Source organism: Hyperoodon ampullatus (genome assembly GCF_949752795.1).
Source record: "Hyperoodon ampullatus genome assembly, chromosome: 1".
In the NCBI taxonomy this organism is placed as follows: domain Eukaryota; kingdom Metazoa; phylum Chordata; class Mammalia; order Artiodactyla; family Ziphiidae; genus Hyperoodon; species Hyperoodon ampullatus.
The window spans coordinates 12,874,279-12,899,302 of NC_136914.1; the positions used below are offsets into that span (position 1 = coordinate 12,874,279).

The 25,024-nt window shown below is 34.6% G+C and overlaps 1 protein-coding gene across 1 annotated transcript; it reads right to left on the reverse strand.

The window, feature by feature from the left end:
• Nucleotides 1-569: 569 nt before the first annotated feature.
• ELMOD2 (ELMO domain containing 2) lies at nt 570-24,551 on the reverse strand (the record flags this gene model as incomplete). The annotated part of the gene is made up of 8 exons (XM_079698929.1): nt 570-715; nt 4,914-5,047; nt 5,796-5,864; nt 9,293-9,426; nt 11,853-11,982; nt 13,569-13,666; nt 22,485-22,513; nt 24,410-24,551. The coding sequence occupies 8 exons, from the start codon at nt 24,549-24,551 to the stop codon at nt 570-572; spliced, it is 882 nt and encodes a 293-aa protein (XP_079555055.1).
• Between the last annotated feature and the right edge of the window lie 473 nt (nt 24,552-25,024).

The window sequence follows — 25,024 nt, forward strand, 5'->3', positions numbered from 1 at the left end:
AATTCTTTGTCTTCTCTGACTTATCTATATGCTCCTTTTGCTCCTATGAGGCAATGGTATGACATGTGACTGAAATGCAAACAAAGAAAACCATGAAGAACTAATCTCTCTGTTAATTAACCTACAAATAAAATAAGGCAAAGACAATGAAAAAACAATCATTTCCAGACTAAAAAACAAAAAATCTTAGGAGCTCTGAAAAGATACCAACTTGATAGCTACAATACATAAACATGAAAACTGATTTTTACACATTTTAATAAATCAAGTTAACAAAAATACCTGATTTGTACTTTTACACTAAATGGGTTAAGTCCCAAGTTCCAAACTGTAGTTCACATGACTCTACAGAGGGGATCTTTGGAAGGATAAGGTACCTTTGGAGGACAGTGTATAAACAAGTGTAAACATACACTGATTGTCTACTAGCTTTCTTAAATAGAATTTCTGAAACATTTTTGTAGGAAATTATATATAAGGAGTGTAATTGATCAGATAATTTCTATTACAACATATAAATTCTGTTGTGTGTGCAAAATGTGGTAGAAATAGAAGATACTACGGATGATTCATATTTTTAAAGTAAGTGATACATTACAATCCAGTAAGAGTCCTTTAATCTTTTCATGAAACTTCTCTCTGTACACGTTGAAATACATAATACTTTCTGGCTTTTCTTCAAACCAAAACTTGTCAAATTCATACACAAGATAACCTGCAGTTAAAAAGAAACCATAAATACAGTGCTCAATAGTGAAATCACATCCAACCATCTCATTTGAAAAGTATATCCTAATCCATAATAGGATTCAATGATCAGAAACCATCTTAAACTACTAGAAACCTGAGGAACTTTATAAGAAATATTTTTGTATGTTCAAAATAAATATCAATTTCAATATGATATTTAGAGTACATATACTCTGTCTCTAAAAAAATCAACAAAATGCCTCAAATTTAATAGAGACTGTCAAAAGATACCTTGAGAATAGGAAATAAAGTTATTCCCAGAGACCCCTGAAACAGAAAAATGAAAGTACAAGAAAATGGATAAAGTATAGAAAAGCTGTTTTCTACTTGATTTATAAATCTAAGTTATTTCTGCTTTTTTCAATGAACTATCATATCAGCACCTTCCCTTTTAGAAAAGAATACATGAACTCGAAATAGGCTTAATATTTTTGTTTTTCAATATCCTTATTACAGTAGCCAAATTAACACTCAAAATATTAAAAGTATTTCAGATAAATGTGTAAACAGACATATTTACAACAACAAAAAAATGCGAATTTAAAACCGCTCCTAAACCCTATTTGGATTCAACCAAATGTATCTATTTAATTATTTAACAAATGCTTCTATAGTCCTTGCCATGTGCTCACTCACTCTCATAGCAATCCTATGATACAGTACTGTTATTCCCATTTTTCTGTAGAGGAAATAGAAGCGCAGAGAAGTTAAATGACTTGCCCAAATCACATAGTTTGCAGGTGGTCTCTATTATGTTGTAAATTAGACTTTGTTTCCACCAGAATCTCATGTCCCCTTCTGAAAAGCTATTCAAGAAGGGATAGAAGTGACTTATTTCAGATAAATGGGGGGGATAAGGCCAGTGACTTTACATAAAAGGGTGGCTAGGCTATCATAATTGCCTAGTGTGAAATAAACGTAAATTCAATTTTAAAACATTAGTCATAAAGCAAACATTAACAGGTAAGAACCATGACATTTCAACATTGAAACAGCACTTCATAAGAAGGTTCCCTGAAGAAAGATTTCAGATTAATCCCTTCATATATGATAAAACAGATTTTTGTGAACCAGGATATGTGAAAAAATCAAAGAATAAGGCCTCTTTGAGCAGACAGACACCATCTGCTTCCTGTTCCCAAAAGACAAGCTGAGAATGGTAATCCTGTAACTATTTTTAACTAATATTTTAAATCTTTCTTTCATTCAAAATTTATTTCATTCAAAATTATTCATTCAAAATGTATTGTGCATACATTAGCACAATAGTACATCTACAGAAATTACTCATCCATATATAAACTGAGTCTGTGTTCTCCAACACCCTACCCCCGTATCCTGATAGGGGTGTGCAATCAAAAACTTTGGAGATTAATGTCCTAGGTAGTATGAAAAGTCAGACATCCATCTAAATTTTATAGAATACAACTTATTTTAGTATTTCTGGCTATCAGGTTTTAGCTGTTTACCATTCCTTTAAATTGCTTTCATTACCTATTCAAATGACTATATAGTCTAGAACAAAGTGCTCAAGAGTAAAATACTAGAAATTTCTTGCTTCAGAGTGAGGTCATTATAATGTAAACTGGTGTCAGAAAAAGATTGACTCAAAAAACTGAGACTGTAATGGCTAAGTTGATTTAATGAGACATAAGGAAACTGCAAGATACCAAAATTCTAGGATGCTGGCAGGGCCATACATGGCATAAGACTCCCAAAGCTTGCCATGAAGTGATGGAAAAGAGTTGTTTCCACAAAGCACCCCTACTGCCCTTTTGACTCTAGGAGTTTAAAACACCAGACTCAAGAGAAACACCATAAAAAATTTCTAAACTTACAATTCCCTGTATGCTTCTACTGCCCCTAACCAAAGCTGCAGGGACCCTTGAGGTTTTCCCACAGGGATTAAAAACAGGAGAACCACAGGAACAGGGATTAACTGTAAACTGGTATGAGGGATCTTACGGGGGTGACAAAAATGTTCTACAACTGGATTATGGTGATGGTTGTACAACTCAGTAAATTTACTAAAACTCATTGCATTGTACACTTAAAATAGGTGAATTTTATGGTATATAAATTATATCTCAATGAAGCTGTTACTAGTCATAACTTTTTGGTTGTAAATTTGAGGAGTTATTTTTTTTGGAACCACCAAACCAAAGGTCAGTGACTTCCCAGGATGACAGTGACTATGTGCTTACACATTAGATGTACAAAAGGTGACAGCAGAGCTAAGGAGCTAAATTACCACTCACTGCTTCCGCCTTGCCCATGGAGAACCACAACAGCAAAACAGCAGGAGCGACAAGGGGGAAAGGGGAGATGGACACAGATCACAGGGAAAGAAAAAATGTGAAACCTAATCTCTTTATATAGTTCTTTCTTTTAGATAGAAACTACTACCTTGGAACTGATTCGTACGAACGAATTGGGCTCAGTCCCGCAACCAAAAAAGGTAGGTATGTTTAAAAGATAAGGTTTCACATTATTTTCTAGTCAGAACACACCCCTTCCTAGAAAAGCAGAACCTTAATTAAGACATGAAACTTTATTGGTAAAGGGTATGAAAATCAATTTTGAGGGGGAAACTTCGGCGTAAAAGATGGATGTACGTACATGTGTGTGTGTGTGTGTTTGCTTTAAATGTTTCAAGAAATTTGAAAAACATAAGCTTCATTGTTTTCCTGAAGATCCACAGCTCTATGGATATGACTGATAGAAACAAGGCAACTAAGAAGGTCCTATAACGACTTTTCCGCCTCACATATTACTCTGATGCTCTTCCTGGTCAGGAGCCAAACAAGATGCTGGTGTCGAGGGCACTGGAAGCAACAGTATCCAAAGATGCTCCAGTTACCCCTCTGCAGGGGAAAACAATACTGCACAGAGGTCATTTTGTACTGCTTTCCTACCTGTCACTCTCCTGTATTTATTTAAATACGGTAAAATGCTTGATTGGGGGGAGTGAGTTTTTTGATTGTTTCTTTTTATATTTATGTTCAACAGGCAGCACTACACAAGCATCTATTTCATACAGAAAACAAATATCTGGAGGCAGTTAGCAAAGTCCCAGGAGTTTAGGCACTATGCTCAAAGTCAAGGAGACATTTAGGAGAGGAAATCAAATAAGACTGGTGGGGGGGAAAAAACAGTTCCTCAGCAACAAGATGAAAGAAAATGACTAGATTTTCATTTAAAATAACTATACCTTCAATGTGGAGATTTGGAAGAGGGTCATCACTGAAAAACTAGGGAAAAGGCTATTACAGTAACGTAGTAACAAAGGACTGATGTCGTGCAGTTACAATGGGATAGGAAAAAGTAACAAATGCAAGAGAAATTTAAGAAGTAGACAAACCTGGAATTCGGGATTAAGTAAACGCAGGGGAGGTTGTGGGAAAGAGAGACCTGAATGACTCCTTCAAGAATGGAGTTGAAGAAGTTATGATTTGGACACTTATTATCTAAGTAGTTTCCTATATGCTAGTTTCCTATGTCCTATCTAAAGACACAAAAAGATCAAGAAAAAATAGAGTGTGAAGCCAAGCTAGAGTTGAATTCTTTGCTTCTGAGCAATATCTTCAGAAGACGGGTTCATTCAAATAAACCTTCAGCGTTCAACTATCATCACAATAAAAGTTAATGGAACAGCGGTGATATGACTGCTTTAGGAACAGTTTATTAAATACCCCCAACCTAACACAAGAAAACCTGGCCTTGAAATAAAAGGGGTGTGTGTGTGTGTGTGTGTGTGTGTGTGTGTGTGTGTGTGTGTGAAAGGTTCCTTTAAATTTCCTTACAAGAGCAACCAAATGATCTCTCCTTGACTCAACAGCATTCATTAACCAGTATACAAGAAGAAAAATTCATTTTATAGTTGACTGGAAAACAAATGTCTACAGAAAAACTGTATAAATCCTACATTTGCATACATGTCAAAAATTGCCTCACTGAATTTTTTAAATCAGCAAATATATAAACTGAAGTACAAGATACTCTTGGATACCCATCTTCCATTATCTTCCTGTTTTTGAAAGATCCTAAATAGTAAAATGACAAGTATAAGTTATATATTTGATAAAGGTATTATATATAATACTTTCCTAAGGATTAAAAAATTCTCTTAGAAATTTCTACTTTTAACTCATTTCAATACTCACAATAAAACTGGTGAAAGTGTTCCATTGTTGGTATACCAGGAACAAAATTGTAGAGGTGAAACTTCAAAGCTTCGCTCTTCAGCAAGCTATAAGCCATCTCTGTAAGATTGATTCCAACTATTGCATAAGAATACCTATGTCAGAAACATTACCAGTTATCCCAGCTAGCCAAAATAGCTCATAAAGTAAATTTTAAATTATGCAAGGAATTATTAAAAAGTAACTTTGATCCATTTCTAACACTGTATTGATTTCACAAAAATTTCTATATATTAATTTTTGTTCTTTAGAGGCTGTTGATTTTCTGGATATTATCTAAGATATGAAAACAAAGCTCTGGCCACATGAATATCTAAAACCAAAATCATTTAAAAAAAATTAAAACGAATACTACATACACCCTCATTGATTTCTAAAATATACTGAGTAATCTGATATTTTCTCCTCCATTATCAGGGTATTTATTTTTATGATGTAATAGTGTTATAATGCTTTTTCAAAGATAGGTATCATTGGAATATAAAAATAATGATAAAGCTAATAATATGATGTCAACTTGCATTTCACTTCACAAGTTTCAAAGCTATTTCTCATTTTCTTATTCCCATTTCAAAGCCATTTCCTATATTCTTATTTTCAAATCTATCTCTCAGAAAATTTTTATAAGGTCCTTATCTCCATTTTATAGATGAACTATACCTTGTGATAAAAATATATTGAATTACATACAAAATTGGTTTATGATCTCATTTAGCCATAAAATAATATATCATGCAATACTCTTTATGAAGTTCTTATTAACTAGAATAATCTAATTTTTAAAAATACCCCGAAATATTTTCAATTCAAGAGCTTATGGTTTCTTTAACATATCCAGCTTACCCTAACTTTGGATGATTTGAACGCGAAAGAATCTGATGAGCTTCACTGGTATAATTTTCACTGAAATACCTGAAAAAGTTTAAGAAAAATAATGAAATTAACATGTCATTCAAATTGAAGATATCCAGAAGCAATTTTAAAAGCTACTGTCAAAGTGACAGTCTTACTGCCAAAAGCATCCTAATCTCCATCTCAAGTCACTTCAGTGACTCCGAGATGCTTCTGAATCAAAACCTAATTCTGAGCTATGAGGCCTATCTAGTACAGGACATGGGCCCTTCGCTAGACTTTGAAGTATTTTGACAAATAAATGATCTAACAAGAGACTTTTATCTGTTTTAAAAGAAAATCTAGAGTTCTGATTATTTGTTTGTTCTAAATTTTCTATAAAGTAGTCATTGTGTACCTGTTAGGACACTTCCTTTCACCTGAGCTCATTCCTTCTGTTGTAACTTGAGTCTATATTGCTTAATGCCACTGTCAATGCAATCAGAAAAAAGTCAATAGCCTTCCTTTTGCACTAAAAAAAAACGCTCCTTGGGCTTCCCTGGTGGCGCAGTGGTTGAGAGTCCGCCTGCCAATGCAGGGGACACGAGTTCGTGCCCCGGTCCGGGAAGATCCCACATGCTGCGGAGCGGCTGGGCCTATGAGCCATGGCCGCTGAGCCTGCGCGTCCGGAGCCTGTGCTCCACAACGGGAGAGGCCACAACAGGGAGAGGCCCGCGTACCGCAAAAAAAAAAAAAAAAACCGCTCCTTGATCAGTGGTGTAACTAAAATACTGGCCACAAAACAGAAGTACTAGCAGGTACAACGGAGAAATATATAAAGGTTCATACATACTGTTGGCTTGTACTAATGCAACCTCTTCGAGTTCTTAAAGATAGGGACCAAATCTATTCAAACTTTGTATCACCCCATAATGCACTGATACTCATACACATATGATGACTGGCTGGATGTTTATGTAAGGATAAGAAGTAGAAGAAAAAATGGATTTCCATGGTTTATTTAAATTTTAGAAGGCACAGTCACTGACATTTTCATAAAGCATAGAAATTTCTGACCAAATGTCCCTCTATTTTTCCTTCTGTAAATTAATACTACACACTTCCATTTTTCTTCACTGGCTCTAATTTTCAACCCATTTAAACAGGGATTGTTGACTTAGAAGTTCATGAATGAATGATCATTCATGAACGAACAGGGATCCATGAATCACTTTAAATTATTCATACATTTTCTGTGTGTACATTTTCTGGGGAGAGAATATACAAAACTTTCATTTGATTCTCAAAGGGATCTGTAAATCCCCAAACAAAAAAAAGTCCTGTTTTAGTGCAATGCTTTCTTTACATGTTCTAATTTTCTACTTTATCTGGAGGCAGGCTCTAAAATGCCCTTAGTAGACTATTTATATTTCATTTTTTTTGCATGATACTCAATACAATTCAGTATTATATTAGTATTTCAATAATCAAGCTACTTTTAAAATATTCAACCTGTAACACAGAGAAACTTTTCATTTTCTTGCTGAACTTAACCTAGGAAACCCCTATGTAAACAGTATCTAAGGAAAATAAGCATCTATGTAATAAGGAGACCTATTCCTTACAATAATCTGCACTCACTTCCTTCCCTTCTTTCCTTCCTTCCTTCTCCTTTCTTCCTTCCTGCCTCCTCTCCCTTCCTACATACATTTTTGGCCTTAGCTTGTATATTTTACCTTTCTGCTTCTATTTCCTCATTTATTCAGATTTTTCCAGTCTCTCTCCAATTCATTTTCTGTAAAATATCCTGTTTATTTTATACCTGCCTGAGCATTCATTTACCTAAAACATCGTTATCTATCAAACTACCAGCTGTCCTTCAAAGCAACAAAATATTTCAAGAGATTTGATGACAAAGGCCAAGAAATTTTAAAAATTCATTACATAAAGGTATTTGAACAGCTTGCCTGCTTCTTGACTGTATCTTTATTTTGATCCTGAAGAGTTATAGCTCCATACACAGGACAACAAACATAATTATAGAGAAATTAGAGCTAATTTTATGTTTTCAAGCACCTCTAGTACATCAATGGCAATCAAATAATTAATATATCTGAATCTTGGTCATTTTTCAAATTAGTAGATACTAGCTCTAAATAGAGTAAAAATATCTGCAAATCATTTAAAGGTCTATCAGAACTCCTTACCACAGTCTTGAATCAAATTCTGTTAAATTATTTAAATTTTAAGCTAAATTAAATTATCTTCTGGCAAATGCTGAAAAATCTTGATTTCTGAGGAAATGAACCAAAAGAAAGGTTACTCAGCAAAAGTTAAGAAAGGAAGCATCAGAAGAATGTGTGTGTCTAATTAAGTTTCAATTATCTGTGTAGTTTACAAGTACCAAGAAAAAAAGATGGTCTTTAAACGCTAAAAACAAAAGATCCATGTGTTCTGAACAATAATGAATTTTAAAATATTTCATAATTTTTCCAAGTGAAAACAAACTGCATTTATTCTAATTAAAGTCCCCATATGGAAGTTTCTGTTTATCAAAGTGGAAAATTGGCAATCTCATTTTCTGTAATTATTATTATTATTCAGACAACGGTGTTTTATCTTTGAAAAGTAGATGCATGGAAAACTTTCATACTCATACAATTTAGGTATTACAAAAAATGAAATACTTTTGTAACTGGAAAAAACTGTAGATATTGAAGCCCTACTGTTATCTTCTATTTTCCCCCAAATGGCCTTATCCATATTGACCTAGATATCTTTTCTGAATATTAACATAAATTAGCTCAGTTTCAGGACTAATTTTTCACAGTAACAATTATCCAAACTTTCTTAATGGTTAGCGTTCCCATTCTAGGCATTTTATAGTCTATAAATCACAATTCAAGGACAGACCCAAACACTAGACTATCTTCATTTGCATATTCATATTCATATTAATCTTCCAGCTTACTTTCTAAAATAGTTTTGGCTATCAATTCTGATTTAGTTACATATTTTGAGATTTCATACATGTGCCCAATCATAAATATTAAAGAAGAAAAACAAGAGACAGTTCATATAGGCTCTGAGAAGTCAGGGATTTAAATTATTTGTCACAGATGGCAAAGAAGTGTGAAGAGGCTTTATTATTATCTTATCTGATTATACCTCCTAAAATGAAGTCAGAGAGCCAAGAGAGAAGAGGCAAGAGGATAAAGAGAGTAAGAAAAGAGTACACACAGTTCCTTAAAAGGTATCAGAAAGGCGGTCAGGAAGAGAAAGAAAGAGGCAAGTATTGGTAAGTAAAGAAATCACACACACACACACACACACAGTATATGGCTTATGTATTCATATTGTTGCCAGCTCATTAGTAAATACCTTTAGCACAGCAGTTATTAAAATTCAGAGATAGTATAAAACTAGATTGATTCTTACTAAAATTTAACAAGATTAGAGATTACATGTAATTTCATTTAGAGAATTAAAGAAAGTTTATTTTCACTTACACAAGATTGATTAATCCAAGTATTCCCATGCCTCTGAAGTCTGTTTTGGGATCATCACCCTGGAAACCAATGTCAGCCCACTGCTTGGAGATTCTAGCCTTCAATTTTTTCGTGGGCATTAGAAGATTCCAAAGCTGTACAAACATGCTTCCATATTACAAATAATAGTGATGCTCTTAATTTACCAAGACATTTTTCTTCTCATAGCTGATATACTGGTAAGTCGAATGCTTTTAATTAAACAACTTTTGTAGACAAATCATAGGCTCAACAAAGACTATATTTAGAGAACTTTTCAATTAGCCTAAAAAATGTAGCATACTTATTCCAATTTAAAAGACATACAAAGAACAGTAGACTTTGAAAAGGTAACAAATACACAGAAATCGAAAACAATGAGATGTCTTTACTAAGTAATACATATATACCAGAATTAGTAAACTGCTTCCTTGAGAAGAACACAGTGCCAGGCACTTGGCCCTTGTCTCAAACACTATATACTTAAGTAGACGCTATTCTAATGGCCGGTGATTATCCTTAATCAGAAGGAAAATAAGTCTGAGATAGGCAGGGGATCATGGAGAAATAACACTGATAGTATTAAAACCTATATCATCATTATTTTACAAATTTTCATAGTTTTAAAAGAAAAAGAATATGACTTGGTTGTAAGTAAATATATTCCTTAAGATTGAGGATTTAAGAACAGCTATCAAATATTGGATAGCAACAAACCAATTAGTGCAAAATAAGATTTAAAAAATGTAATCAGTCATTTTCTAAATTCAACACCACAAGTCATCAGACAAAAGAGACTTACAAAAGTTGGTAAGAAAGTTTGTGAAAATTTGCAAAACAGAAATACTTGCACTTTTTTTTTTTTCCCCACTTCACTACCATTTCAGGTACTGCTGAGTAAAGGACTCCTAATGAAAGGAGTATCCTGCTACCTAGAATGAAATGTGAAGACTTTGTGACCTTACTGTAAGACAGGGTCAGCACTCTGGCCCTGAAGCTAATCCAATCATTAGACTGGGTTTTATCTGGTCCCTTCTCTCATTACTCACACATGCACCTGCTCACCTTAGTCTCTCTCCATGAGCTCAGCAAGGGTTTGATTATGCCAAGGATGAGGCCTCAGTGATGTGGTGAGAGACAAGGTAAGACCACTAAACCTCAAAATTCAGCACGCATAAATATCAAATTTCGGGGTTCCTCCCCTGAAGATTCTGATTTCGTAGGCAAAGGTGGAACCTTGGATTCTGAATATTAAACACTGGTTAACTTTAGTGAAGGTGCCTCTTGGACTGTACTTAAAGAAACACAGATCTCCTTAGCCCCTTACCCTGCTGAGCATGTGTGAGGCTGGGTGATTCACTGCCAGCAACTGGCTCTTCACCTCGGAATGAGTTTCATGATGAATCACCAAGATGAAAATTCCCTTGACTCAAATGCTAGGACTTGGGTCTTACCCCTTCTCTAAAGGGAAGGTATTGTGTAGAGAGGGTCTGAAGATAAGGGAATAATGATGACGAGGAAGCTATAAAGAGGTCAAGCCTTAGTGAGTGCCAGGCACTATGTTAACACTTGAAACATAAAAATTCAATCCGCAGCAACAGTCCTTTGAGTAGTTTTATTATCCTCACTGACAAAATCAAGTTTTATTTTTAATTTTAAAATTAGGTGAAGTGTATATTTATCTCCTCCTGAAAACAAGTTTTATTGTTTTTAAACTTGTCTCTTACTGTTACTTGAATACTCTCAATGTTTGTTTCTTTCCACAGCACTTTTAGTTTATAACGAACTCCTAACACCAGGTGCCATGTGCTATTTTCCCTAACTATAACCATTTAAAAATATAATTAGAATACGTGAAGTGGATGGGCAGCTGATTCAGCTCTATTTCAGAATTGATCTTTCTAAAGCAAATGACTTCATCTCCTCTAGGCCTTAGAACTAACTTCATCCCTACAATAAAGGTACTAGATCAGATAATCTGGAAAGCTTACTCCAGGCCTGATATTCTCCAATTTCAGCACCTCGCTGGCCTCATGCGTTTTTACTTCAGAAATAAGAAATAGGAAGGTCCTAAGTAAATTTCTTTACTCTCTTAATTTTTAAATCTATTGTGGCAATATTTGGCACATTTCATAAATCCCAAAAGATCTGACACAATAATCTGAAAAGGGACATCTATGTTCATAATTCAAGAGTAAGCTGAAAAAATGCCTAATTTATGTGAGGATTTATATAAAAAGTAGGGGGAAAAATCTGAAGCTTGTGGACTCATACTTCTCAGTTGAAAAGATCTCCCTTTATAAGTTTATAATTTATTTCAGAATTAAAAGCATTAAAATAAAATTTGAATCTATTTCATTGATGCCTATCAGGAAATTATAAAAATAGTTAACTAAAAATCTTTCACCAATATAATAAAATTCTCAGAGAGGCAAAGAAATCAGATGGCTGTGTAAGCCTCCAGATTCTCCACACAGGCCTTACTAGCTCATGCTTGATTTATTTTCCAGTGTAACTCCAAATACAGAACACCAAAACTTACCTTGAGAAGCAGCTTTTCATGTTGCAGGTTATCAGAATCATATGGTTTTTTTCTCACACTTTCTACATCCAAATAGAGCTGTTTATAACCAGATATCTGTAGTAAGCATGCCTTCATACAGATTTTAAAACTGAAAATGATAAAAGTTATTATTTTTTAAAAATCGTACCTTCTTATCACAATAAAGTAATGCCTTCCATAGCTTGTGGTTCATATGTCTATTTAGAAAGCATTCCCTAGCTTTTGGTTTAATACAATAAGCATCAAGAGCCTCTGTAAACACAAAACATTATACAAAGCATCATGCAAGATGTGATAGAACAAGGCCTACAAAAAGGGCAAGACAGGTTGGAAAGGCAAACTTCCAAAAGTGCAAACTTTGTAAATCCTTGATTCGTTCACTTCTTTCCATGTTTTCTCTGGGCAATCTCATGTGTTCCCAAATCTTTATTGTGAGATGCTACCAGCAGACCTAATTTTCCAAGGATACAGCAACACACAATGCCATGACACGTTCTCCCCGTGCTTCCAAACACAACTGCTCATCTTCCCTGAAGAAGCATGCTCTTTCTCAACTCTAAATCCATTAGTGGAATCACTAAGCACTAGATCCCCAAGCTAGAACGCTCCGAGTTCTGACCTTCCTCTCCATCAGCAATACATCAAAAGGTCCCTGAGCCCTTATCCTTTCTAGCTCTGAAATGTCCCTCAAAGCCCTCATCATATATATCCATTTACCCTGGTGTATTTATGGCTTCATCATCTCTTGCCTGAATGACTCAGTTTCCTGACTGTTCTGTCTTTATTCCTTCTACCAGCCTCCCACTTCTTCAAACTTACCCTTCATCTTCCTAAAATACATATCTGATAATGTAGCTTGTTTGCTTAAAAAGAAAAAAAAAGAATCAGAAGACAACATCTAAATCTCTCAGTGGGGCATGCGAGCCTCCTTGCAATGTATCTCTGATCTTGCACTCCACTCACTTCTCCAACCTCTGCTCTGTGCCTATTCAACGCTCCCGCTACAGAGGACTCCCTGTCATTCCCAGATACTCAAGGACTCTGTGTCTTGTTGGCACCTTCCTCTGCACGGAATGTCCTCCCCTACCCATTCAACAAGGTCCAGCTCAAACGTTACCTCTTCTGTGGACCTATCGTCACAGTTCTCTCCTGTACCCTCCCCTGTTTCAGCCCAAATAAATTACTCCTTCCTCAATATTTACAAAGAAAATACCAAATGAAGAAAAGCTTGCTAAGTATTTACTGTCTCGATATACTTGTGCTGGGAACACAGAAATGTAGTAAGTCAAGTCCTCTTATGGAACTCAGCATTTATTTGGAGAAGAACAAGAGCAAATCAATGACTACAGTACAATGGGTTAAATGTATGAGAGGACCTTCCTGGAGGAGGACAGAGGATCTGCATTTTGAAGGACAAGAAGGACACAGGAGTCATTATTTAAATTTGGGAAAGTAATGGTAAGTTACCTTAGAGAAGGCAGATGATAAACTGCACTGGGAACCCAGAGATATAGGTTTTAGTGCTGCTTCCATCACTCACCTCTCTGGACCTCACTTCCTCATCTAGTGAAGTGAAAGGGTTGAATTAGATGATCTCCACAAACCCTTCAGCTCTAATGTTTCACAACTGTGTGAGATCTCCAGCCTCACAGGATGTAAGCATACGATACATGAGAACACCGTAGAAACACATACCTGGCATCCTTCTCAGGGTTAATATTCTTTTCCTTCATTATGTCTACGACACATCTGTCCACTTCACTCTGAACAACAAGTGTCGCTTTCTGTAAGACCTATTTGTGTGAAACAAAGCTGAATGAGAAAAATCCCCTACTGCTGAAAAAGGACAGTATGTTTTGAGGTATTTAGTCAACTTCATAATGCGTGTATTAAAACCAAATGAAACCCAATTTGTTTCAAATTTTCAGTAGGGCTAAAATCATACATACATAAAATAGAAGAAAAGCAGCATGATGTATTAGATGGAGTCTTCCTTAACTGAGAATCAAGAGGTTCTAAGCCAATGAGTTCTTAGCAAATAAGCTCCCACCATAGTATGCTTATAAAGCAAATACTTTTTATAAAATTCTAAAATTACATAATAAAAATATTAAAAAATTTTTACATAAAAAAAATTTTAATGCAGAAGGAAAAAAATTTAAATTTTAAATGCAGAAGAGCAAAAAGAAGAAGAGTCAAATAATCTTCTCAATCCTACCACCAGAGATAGCCACTGGTAACAGATTAGCAGATATCCTTCCAGTCTTTTTTTCTATGCATTATAAAACAGATTTCTTAAATAATATGTCTTATAAATGCCCACTGGATCCTTCCTCTCAAGAAATAAGCAAGTTCAGGCCTTCTTTACCCTTATAAGGTTTCTTTAACTCTTATCCCTCTTTAAGCTACTATCAAAACTCCATCTGATATTCCTTATACTCCAGACAAAATAATCTAATCATACTTGGAGTTATGCTTCTGCATATCCTGGGCCTTTCTTCTGGAATGATCCTTTTCCCAATCTCTAGACATATCAATTCTTCCCATTGCTAAGCTAGCTCACATACCAGATCCAGGAAGCTTTCCCTGATTCTATTGAAGTGGAAGTAACCTCCTCTCTTGGAATCTGCATAATAATGTACCTGTAACCTTTCTGTGACTCTTATCACTTTCTATAGTATAGTTATTTTTATATATTAAGTGGAAAATTCTCTGAGGACAGAGACTGTATCTAACTCATTTTTTCATATCCTGTATAGAAGAGATAACAGACATATAATTATCGAACGGAGATATTTGACAGATGAAAACCTTAAGAAAGGCAACTGTTTCAGTAAAAGTCATGTACAGCTATTCCATTACTTTTCTTTAAATTGAGGTTAATTTAAATACAATGAAAGGAATGGATGTTACATATTCAGTTTGACCAGTTTTGACAAATGCATATACCCAAATAATCCACATCCCTATCAAAATATGGAACATTTTCATCACTGCAGAAAGTTCCCTCATGCCCCTTCCTAATCAATCCCTCCCGCAACAAGCACCCACTGTTCTGCTTTCTATCACCATAACTTTGTGGTGTGCATATAAATGGAATCATAAAGTATGTACTCTTCTGTGTCTGCCTTCTTTTGCTCAACATAACGTTTCTAGAATTCATCCACGTTCTTGCTTTCATCAGTAATTTGTTCCTTCCAATTGTTGAGTAGTATTCCATTGTATGAATACACCTCAATTTGCTCACTCATTCTCCCGGTGATGGGTATTCACATTGCTTCCAATTTTAGACTACTATGAATAATATTTTTTCTCTTTGTGAAGTGACTATTCGAGGCTCTTGTCCTTTTAAAAATTGTGTTGTCTTTTTATTACTGAGTTCTAAAAGTTCTTTGCGAGATATAAGTCCCTAATCAGATATATGTGCTGCAAATATTTTGTCTTGCCAATTCATTTCTTAAAGGTGTCTCTGATAAGTAGATTTTATTTTGATGCAGTCTAATTTTTCTTTTTTTTTACTTAAATGGTAACGCTGTGTCTTCTCTAAAAGACATTTTTGCTTAACCCATGGCAGAAAATGTATATTCTCCTATGCTTTCTTTGAGAAGCCTTAAAGTTTTGGTTTAAACATAGGTCTAAAGTCCATATCAAATTAATTTTCACATGTAGAGGGAGATAGGAGCCTCCCCTCCCCCAATTTGGATATCCAGTTGTTCCAGCACAATTTATTGGTTTTCCAATACATTCCTGTCCTCACTGAATTGCTTTAGCGTCCTTGTTAAAAATTATGTATGGTCTATTTCTGTTCTCTCGTCTGTTATATTTATCTATTTGCCTAGAAAGTCTTTAAGTCAGTATAAATCTTCTAAGTTTGTTCTTTGAGAAGATTATCTGGGCTACACTAGTTTCCTTAAAATTCTGTATAGGGCTTCCCTGGTGGCGCAGTGGTTGAGAGTCCGCCTGCCGATGCAGGGGACACGGGTTCGTTCCCCAGTCCGGGAAGATCCCACATGCCGCAGAGCGGCTGGGCCCGTGAGCCATGGCCGCTGAGCCTGCGCGTCCGGAGCCTGTGCTCCGCAACGGGAGAGGCCACAACAGTGAGAGGCCCGCGTACCGCAAAAAAAAAAAAAAAAAAAAAAAAAATTCTGTATAAACTTTAAATGAGCTTGCCACTCCCTTCAAAAATAGCTTGCTGGGATTTTGATTGGAATTGCATTGAATCCATAGGTCGGTTTGGGGATCAGCATCTTAAGAATACTGACGCTTCCAACTGATGAACACAGTATATCTTTCCATTTTAAGTTTTCTCAGGAAAAGGAGTTGTAATGCAGACGTCTCGCATAGCTTTCGTTATATTTATCCCTGAGTATTTTACGTTTCTGGATGCTACTGTAAGTGGAACTGTTCTTTTTTTGTTTTCCAAAAGTTTGCTCTTAACATATGGGGACATACTGTGTCCTACAACATTGTTAAATCCATTTATCAATAATGCTGGTAATTTTTACAGATTTCTTAGGATTTTCTTTACTCACAAACTATGTCATCTGTTAATAAAGACAGTTTCTTTCTTTCTTTTCAATCATTATGTCTTAGATTTCTTTTCCTTCCCTTACTACACTGCCTAGGACCTTTAGCACAATGCCAAATAAAAGGAGAGTAAACATCCTCGCCTTGTTCCCAACTGAGTGTGGAGAGCATTCAATATTTCATTGTTGTATACCTATCATGCTAGCTGCAGGGTTTTCATAGATGGCCTTTAATGGGAGGAGGAAGTTCCTTTTACTCCTAGTTAGTTGAGTGTTTTTGACCATGAATGGGTATTGAGTTCTGCCAAAACAGTTTTTTAGTATCTACTCAAATGATCTTATTTTTCTAATTTACTTTGTTAATGTGGTAAGTTACATTCACTGATTTTGAAAATGTAGTCATGACATATTATTCTTTTTATATATTACTGGGATCAAACTGCTAATGAAGAATTTTTGTATCTATATTCAGGAAGGATATTGATTTGTAATTTTCATTTATTACAGTGTCCTTGTCTGGTTTTAATATCAGGATTATACTGGCCTCATAAAATGTGTTTCTTTCTACTTGATTTTCTAGGAGCTTATGTAATAGGAGTATTATTATTTTTTCTTAAATGTTTGATAAGAGTTCACTAGTGAAGCTAATATTGGAAGATTTTTTTGTGCAAAATGTTTAAATTACAGATTCCATTTATTAGGTATATGGCTATTTCAATTGTTTTATTTCTTTGTGTTAGTTTTGCTAAACTGTGTTTTCAAGCACTTTGTCTCTTTCATCCAAGCTATAGACTTCATTGGCATCATGCTGTCCATAGAACCTCCTTATACTTTAGTGACTTCAGGCTGTGGTGATGCCCCCTCTATCATTCCTGATATGGGCAACTGGGGCTTTCTCTCTTTCTTGATCAGTGCTCCTAGAGGGCTATTAATATTACTAATTTTTTCAAAGAATCAACTTTTGAGCTTGGTGATATTTCCTATTTTTATGTTTACTATTTTGTTAATTTTTTCTTATTTTCATTATATCCTTTCTTTTATTTACTTTGGGTTTAATTTTCTCTCTTCTAGTTTCTTAAGGTATGAGCATAGCTCATTGATTTCAGGCCTTTAAAAACTGCTTTGCGTGTACTCTACAAATTCTGATATGTTGCGTTTTCATTACCATTCACTTCAATTCTCTTTTTAAATTTCCCTTGTGAGTACTTCTGTGATCCATGGGTTACTCAGATTCTTAATTTCCGGGTATTTGGGGATTTTCTAGATGTTATATTTTTCTTATTTCGTTTTTTAAAAAATTAATTTATTTAATTTATTTTTTTGGCTGCGTTGGGTCTTCGTTGTTGCGCGCGGGCTTTCTCTAGTTGCGGCAAGTGGGGTTACTCTTCGTTGTGGTGCATGGGCTTCTCATTGCAGTGGCTTCTCTTGTTGCAGAGCACAGACTCTAGGTGTGTGGGATTCAGTAGTTGTGGCACGTGAGCTCCAGTAGTTGTGGCATGTGGGCTCAGTAGTTGTGGCTCACGGGCTCCAGAGCGCAGGCTCAGTAATTGTGGCACACGGGCTTAGCTGCTCCGTGGCATGTGAGATCTTCCCAGACCAGAGACCGAACCTGTGTTCCCTGCATTGGCAGGCGGATTCTTAACCACTGCACCACCAGGGAAGTCCTCTTATTTCTAACTTAATGCTGTTGGAGGCAGAAAACATACTCTGTTTGCATTCAGCCCTCTGAAACTTACTGAGACTTAAAAAACCCAGTATATGATATTTCTATATGACTGTTCCATATGTACTTGGGAATATGTATTTTGCATTTGTTGGGTGTAGCACTCTATAAATGTCAATTAGGTCGAGATGGTTAATCGTATTGTTCAAATTGTATAGAGCCTTCCGATTTTCTTGTTGTACTATCATTTATTGAGAGAATGCAGTAAAGTTTCCAGCTACAATTGTGAGTTCATATATTTCTCCGTCTAGCTGTGTCTATTTTGGCTTCAAGTATTTGGCAGCTTTGTTAATAAGTGTATACACATTTAATACTGTTATGTTTTCTTGATAAATTAGCCGTTTTATCATTACCAAAAAAAAAAAAAAAAAGATTTAGTCTCCAGTAACACTCCAGGTTTATATTTTCTAAAAGAAAGCCACAAAAGCTTTTTTATGCTTATTGTTTGCATGGTATATGCTTTTACTTTCTATTCGTTTGTGACTTTACGTTTCGAGTATGCTTCTTGAAATAACATTCAGTTAGTTGGGTCTTGCTTTTTTATCCATCTGTCAATCTCTGTCTTATTCTCTAAACTTTTGGTAGATCTTTGGTTCCTAATCAAAAACAAAATAACAGCTGGATGGAGGAGAAATATAACCCATTACGTTTTCTAAGTTCTCATGTATCCCAACATTGTCTAAGTTCTCATGGAGCTCATGAAGGTATATTCAATACTGGAATATACAGGACTTAAAGAATTTCTTAGGTCAGCAATTCTAAAACTTTCTCTTTTAACCTAAAACTACGTAAGTATACAAAGACCCTTTTCCCAATGATGTTTACCTTAGAGCTAAAGAAAAAGGAGGTGATAATAAACAACAAGAAAGCAACATATACAAATCACTTATCATATATTTTGTAAGAAAATAATATATGCTTATGCATATGATTTTATTACAAAATAACATTCAATAAACATAAAAGTAATCTATTCTTTTTTTATTATACCTACCTTGATGGTAAGTTACAAATTATATGACTAGCCAAATTATATTTATAGCCAACAAACATCAACAGTGAGTTTCACCATGCAAGCAAATCTGGGGAAATTATATATACATTTGTGTTAGTGTAACCACAGAGTGTGAATGTTTCATTTTTGAATCACAATGCCTATGTGGTTATATACTTAAAGGTTAGGTACTTAAAGTCTAATTTTGGAAAATTAGAGACCAAAAGATATGCAAATGTGCATTACTATACCATCAATGCACAGACAAGTAAACTGATGCTATAAAACTAATTTATCATTCAATAGCTAGAATGTTATCGTTACTATTTAAGAGCTAAGACAGCAGCTCTAACCAAACAACAGCCAATCAAAAACATGATTAGACTGACAAAGTGTTCTTTCCCTAAATTTCAAATACCCATATATGCATAAGTACAGTGGAGCTCTGCAACATTACCATACATTGAATAGCAGCCAGACCTCTTAGCAGAATACTGAACTAGACTCCTCAAGTTCTAAAAAGGTTTTCATTTTCATTTATAAATCCCAAAGTTTTAGTAATCCTTAATATATAATTGATAAGTGGTTGGTCCTAATGTAAAATACAAACAAATGAGACTCAATTTTTAACAATCAAGGAAAGAATTTCCACTACAGAACAATTCACAACCCAACAGGACCACACTATCACTACTTTAGGGAACTGGCCTTAATAGATTAAAATCACTTTTATTCACAGCAATCATTGGTAATGTTAAGTATTTAAATAACTAAGAGGTTTTCATGCATATTTTAAACTTCTAAAAATTTTGTAGTGTATGTTGGTTTAATCCCATCATCACTAACATAATATTAGTGATACCTATCAGGTACTGGGTATTCTCTTAGGCTGCTTTCATTATAATAATATTTCTAATCCTGAAACAACCATGTGGATATTAATACCTCCTCTGACAATGAGAAAATGAGTAACTTGCACAAACAACTAGAAAGTGATACAATCAGAATCTGAACTCAGATTTTTTTCATAGGAATATAAAAGTAGAGCAGGTTAATAGAAATATCACAAAATCAGAATTCAATTTTACCCTACAAAGTAAATGCAATATACAAATGAGACACAATACACACCATAAATTGTATATTTAAACTGATGAGACTTCCTCCATTAGCTTATTGACAAGTTTACCTTAGATTTAAAACCACAAGAAAGCAAAGCTCCTGTGATTTAATTCCGTAAGTATTTAACTACCCATTTGTTGACTATTCCTTTTTAGTATGCCCTCCGAAACACAATTAGCAATTTATATTTTTAAATAATAAATTCATAAGAATACAATTTTAATGTTTACTTTTCAAGTGAACTTTAATTGCCAGTAAATGAGATAAAAGATAATGAACATTTTATTTTCTTTAACTTGTAACCACTACCTTAAAGCCTACAAACACTTCAGCCCACATTTACCTCTTCTGTCTCTAAATGCCTGTTTTTAATTACATTCGATTTCAGTCTTTTTTTTTTTATATATACCAAAGACCCTGGTGGAATGTTGAACATGTGGCAATCATTCAAATCTTCGCTCAAGGATTTGATCAAGGCACTAGAGTTCTTAAAAAGTATCATCTTGTGTGCAGTCCCACTTAAGTTTGGGGTAATTTTACCACATATAAAATCCCATAAGTAAATTTTACGACCAAAAATGTCATTACAATCAATTTTGGTAATGATGGTTACACAGATAGACGTGAAAGTGAGTTCCCAGTTCCAGAAACCCTCCAGAGGTTCATCTACAATTTATGATATTGTTACTTTGTGAAATTGCATCCAAAGTTTCAATTAATGGAACTATATACGAGGGGATAGGTATAAACAAATTTTTAGAACGAGCAACTTGTTAACTATCTAGATCCCTACAGTCTCATTAAAAAAAAAGAGAATATTTATCACTTTATAGGATTCTAAACAAAGGGGTAGGACTCTAGACTCTTCTCCCCTCCCCGGTATTCATTCATGTATATGAGTTATTCCCACATTGACCACTCATAAATAAAAGACTAACTAAATCAGTAAAGCACCTATTTTATAGGTCACTCTCCAAAACTTAACAGATATGCTTGCAATATTCAGCAGTGTCCATTTTCTTTCCAGCATGAATCAGTAACTCATATTAATATCACTAGACAGTAGCAAATCAACAATTTTTGACCCTATATTCTCGATCCACATTGTACATCATGACCAAATACAAACATATATATGGATATCTAAAACAGAGATAGATGTACACACAGATAACTAAAATTAAATTTTCATGAAACCATATTTAACCTTACTATGACCACTGTTTTCTAATTATTTTCTATTCCATTCCTTTTGTTGTTGTTGTTGTTTAATGCTGGCTGTGATCTACCATGGGATTTCAAACAATGGTCTACATGTTACATACTCTTAACTTTGCCACACCAAATAATCTATATATAGAGAAAAAAAATTGTGAAGCACTATAGGGAAGCATGTGGTAGACCGAATTATTGGTCCCTGTTTTTCACTCCTGTGTAATTGAATTATATACCCACATGCCTAACATGGCCTCATGGTGGGCATAATGTATTTTTCCACCCCTTGACTTGGGCTTGGCCAAGTAACTTACTTTAGGGATATTAATGGACATGACACAAGAAAACTTAAAATATGCCTCTGTGGCTGGATGTTCAACGATCAACTGTGAGAAGAATATTTCCCAGGTACCTTTTCAACCTAGGTCCCACAATGAGACAACTGCAACAGACTTGAACTTGGCACCAGCTTGAAGAAGAGCCTCTCCAGTTGGCCCACAGGCACATGAGCAAGAAATAAATAATGCATTTATTTATAATGCATTTATATAATAAACCTATGCCCTGAGATTTTATAAGTTTGTTACACAGCAGCAGCTAATAAACAGTATGAGGTATGACTTATTTTGGATCAAAAGGTACATGACCCAGGATTTTCTATAACTATCCACACCTATCCTAAGGACACAGTCTATGAGAAAGTTTTCCCCCTAAGACGCTGCTTTCCCAAAAGCTAACAAGTTTTGAGGTAAAATAAACAAGCAAAACCTCAGGACAGAAAAAAATTATTCAAATACCTTCTTTGTGCACGAGTAGTGTACACAAACACATACACACACAGAAAAAAAAAAAAGGTTTTAAAAAATAGAATATTTCTTCTAAGGTGGGAAAATTTCACTCAATACTCTTTACAGCAAAGACTCTTCTAGTAGGACATTAAAAATAATTCACTCTAAAATTGAGACATTCTTTTAAAGAAAAAGTATCTCCAAGTTAAGTTGTCTAGAATAATCACCTTGATATGATCCTACCTTATTCTTGGAGTATGTCAAGGAGTTTTCTAAAATGAAAAAAAGAAAAGAATATTATTACTTAAATGCTGTTTGTGAATTATTATGCAAACAAATAGTATAAATATCAAGCCAGTAATAAATTACTTTAATAGTTCCAGAAGATATAATTTCTACATGAATAACATAGCAAATATTTAAAAATTTTATCCTTACAGTATGATTCCAAAATTCTCAACCCAACACACATACCAGAGCCAAAGAGGTAAAACCAACCTAATTTCCCCAGAATTATCTGTGCGGACCCCCAAGTGTCTACTAACTGCTGTAAATTCATCCACGGCTGCCTCAGAATAGCTTGGGTTCCAGAAACTCATCTTAAGAATACAGTGAGAGTACTCTATACTACCTTTTCATGTGTTAGCCTTATGAAGTAAGCATTTATATTTGAAGAGCTAGCAAACAAAACATACAACAAAGGGGCAAAAAGGAAGACTTTAGATTATCTGGACAACCATTCTCTAACCAGACAAAAAGCAAAACAGCTTTTTCGTTCTTGCTTTCTGCTTCAAGAATCACAAGAACGTTTTTTACTGGTCTATTTACAAATTTTTCTGGCAAATAGTAAACAGTCTCCTTTTCTCAGCAATTTGAAAAATTTAAGAAAAATGTTCTTGCTGCAAAATAAAGTCTTAAAGTGTTCTTCCGCCATAATATAAAAAACCAATCAATACTACTAAGAGGTCTTATCAAGAGGTACTTTGCTCTTCTCAGAGCAGTCAAAAGAGCAAATCAAAAGAGCAGGCAATAATTTCAGTCAGCTACAAAGTTGTGAAAAATCTAGGGAAGTAATTAAACTTCAATCATCTAGCTGCCCTGAGGCTCACTCACTCCTTACTCTGCCATTCTTCCCCTGTTGTCTTGGCTACCAACACGCACTCCTCAAATCTTACAGGGGTTGATTTCTTAGTTGAAGCACACTTGTTCAACACAAAAGAGGCTGTGGTTAAGTCATGATTTTCCATCTGACACAGTGAACATGAACTGCAGCCCATCCCTGGTCTGCCTCACTCTGGCCAAAGAGAAATGACCTCCATCATATTTCTCACCTTCCTGTGTTCTAATTTAAAGCCATATTTTCAAGTAAGTATTGAAAGCTGATCAATTTTAGAAGGTACTAGAGCAGCACTGTTCAATAGAAATATAATGCAAGCCCAAATGCGAACCACATATGTACCTTAACATTTTCTAGTAGCCATATTAGAGTAAAAGAAACAGATAAAAGTAATGTTAATATATGTTAACCCAATAGATCCAAAATATTATTTCAACATACAATGAATATAAACAATTATTAATGAGATACCTTTACATTCATATAAAGCCTTTGAAATCCAGAGTATATTTTCTAGTTCTGCACATTCAATTCAGGCTAATCATATTTCAAGTGTTCAAGAGCCACATGTGGCTATTGGCTACAGTATGGGACAGTGCAGATTTTTAGTCTAATAATCTTTCCTAGGGATCACTAGATACCTGTTATTATTCTTTCATGAACTGCGTAAGAGATTAAAAGATTGAAGGATGCTGAATATAAAAATGGATCTCCTTCACTGAAGTGAAAATTTCAAAGGGCTTATAGAAGTATAGAGATTTTTCTCTAGAAAGTAGGCTGCAACCATAATCTAAGGTAAAACTGATGAATTTCAGGAGCCAGAGAAGGTAATTCTTTGCACAGATGCAGAATTAAATAATAGTTTCTTTTTCTATAGAATCAGTTTTAGCGCTGGAAGGATTCAAAGTGAGATTTCAAAGATCATGAAACTGAGATTAAGTGACTTGATCGTGATACGCAAGCGCTATTGTCACTATCAGTACTGAGAAAAATATTCATTCAGAGTTAAATGTTTATTCGTTTTTAATTATCATTTTTCGAAAAACATTACCTATCCTGTGTGTCCTTTGTGCACCTACATAGGTATCAAAAATTCGCTGCAATTCACATTTTCCAGTCATCTGTCGTAAGAGCCATTTCATCCAAAATCGAAAGAAGTGCCCATAGAAGAACTCCCACAAAGAAATAAACATTTTTTCCTGGAGAAGGAAATATATGACAGGTTTAACGACCTTAAATTGGATTTAGAAAAAGAGAAAAAATTAGTTTATCCAACTCATCAAATCCCAAATTATATTAATAGATATAATGTTGTTCCATTGTGTCTATTTTGTAGTAGTGTTTAGGCATCTAAGACAATAATGCCAGGTGTAATATATTCCACTTAGATTAATTAAATGATACTGGCCAAACGGTTAATTTATCATTTTAAACAATTAACTGTAAAAATCAAACTACTTACTTAGATTCAAGCTCTCAGTTCACTATTTAATTTCTTATTCTTTGAGAATAGGGCTCAACAGTTCAAGAACAAAAGGACCCCACCTAAAGCAACAATTAAATCAAATATACCATATATCAGAATTGTTTGTATAAAGAATGTCTTCTTAACCCCTGTGGATAATCCCAGTTACAGCTGTCCCACAGTCAGGTGATGGCAGCAGAT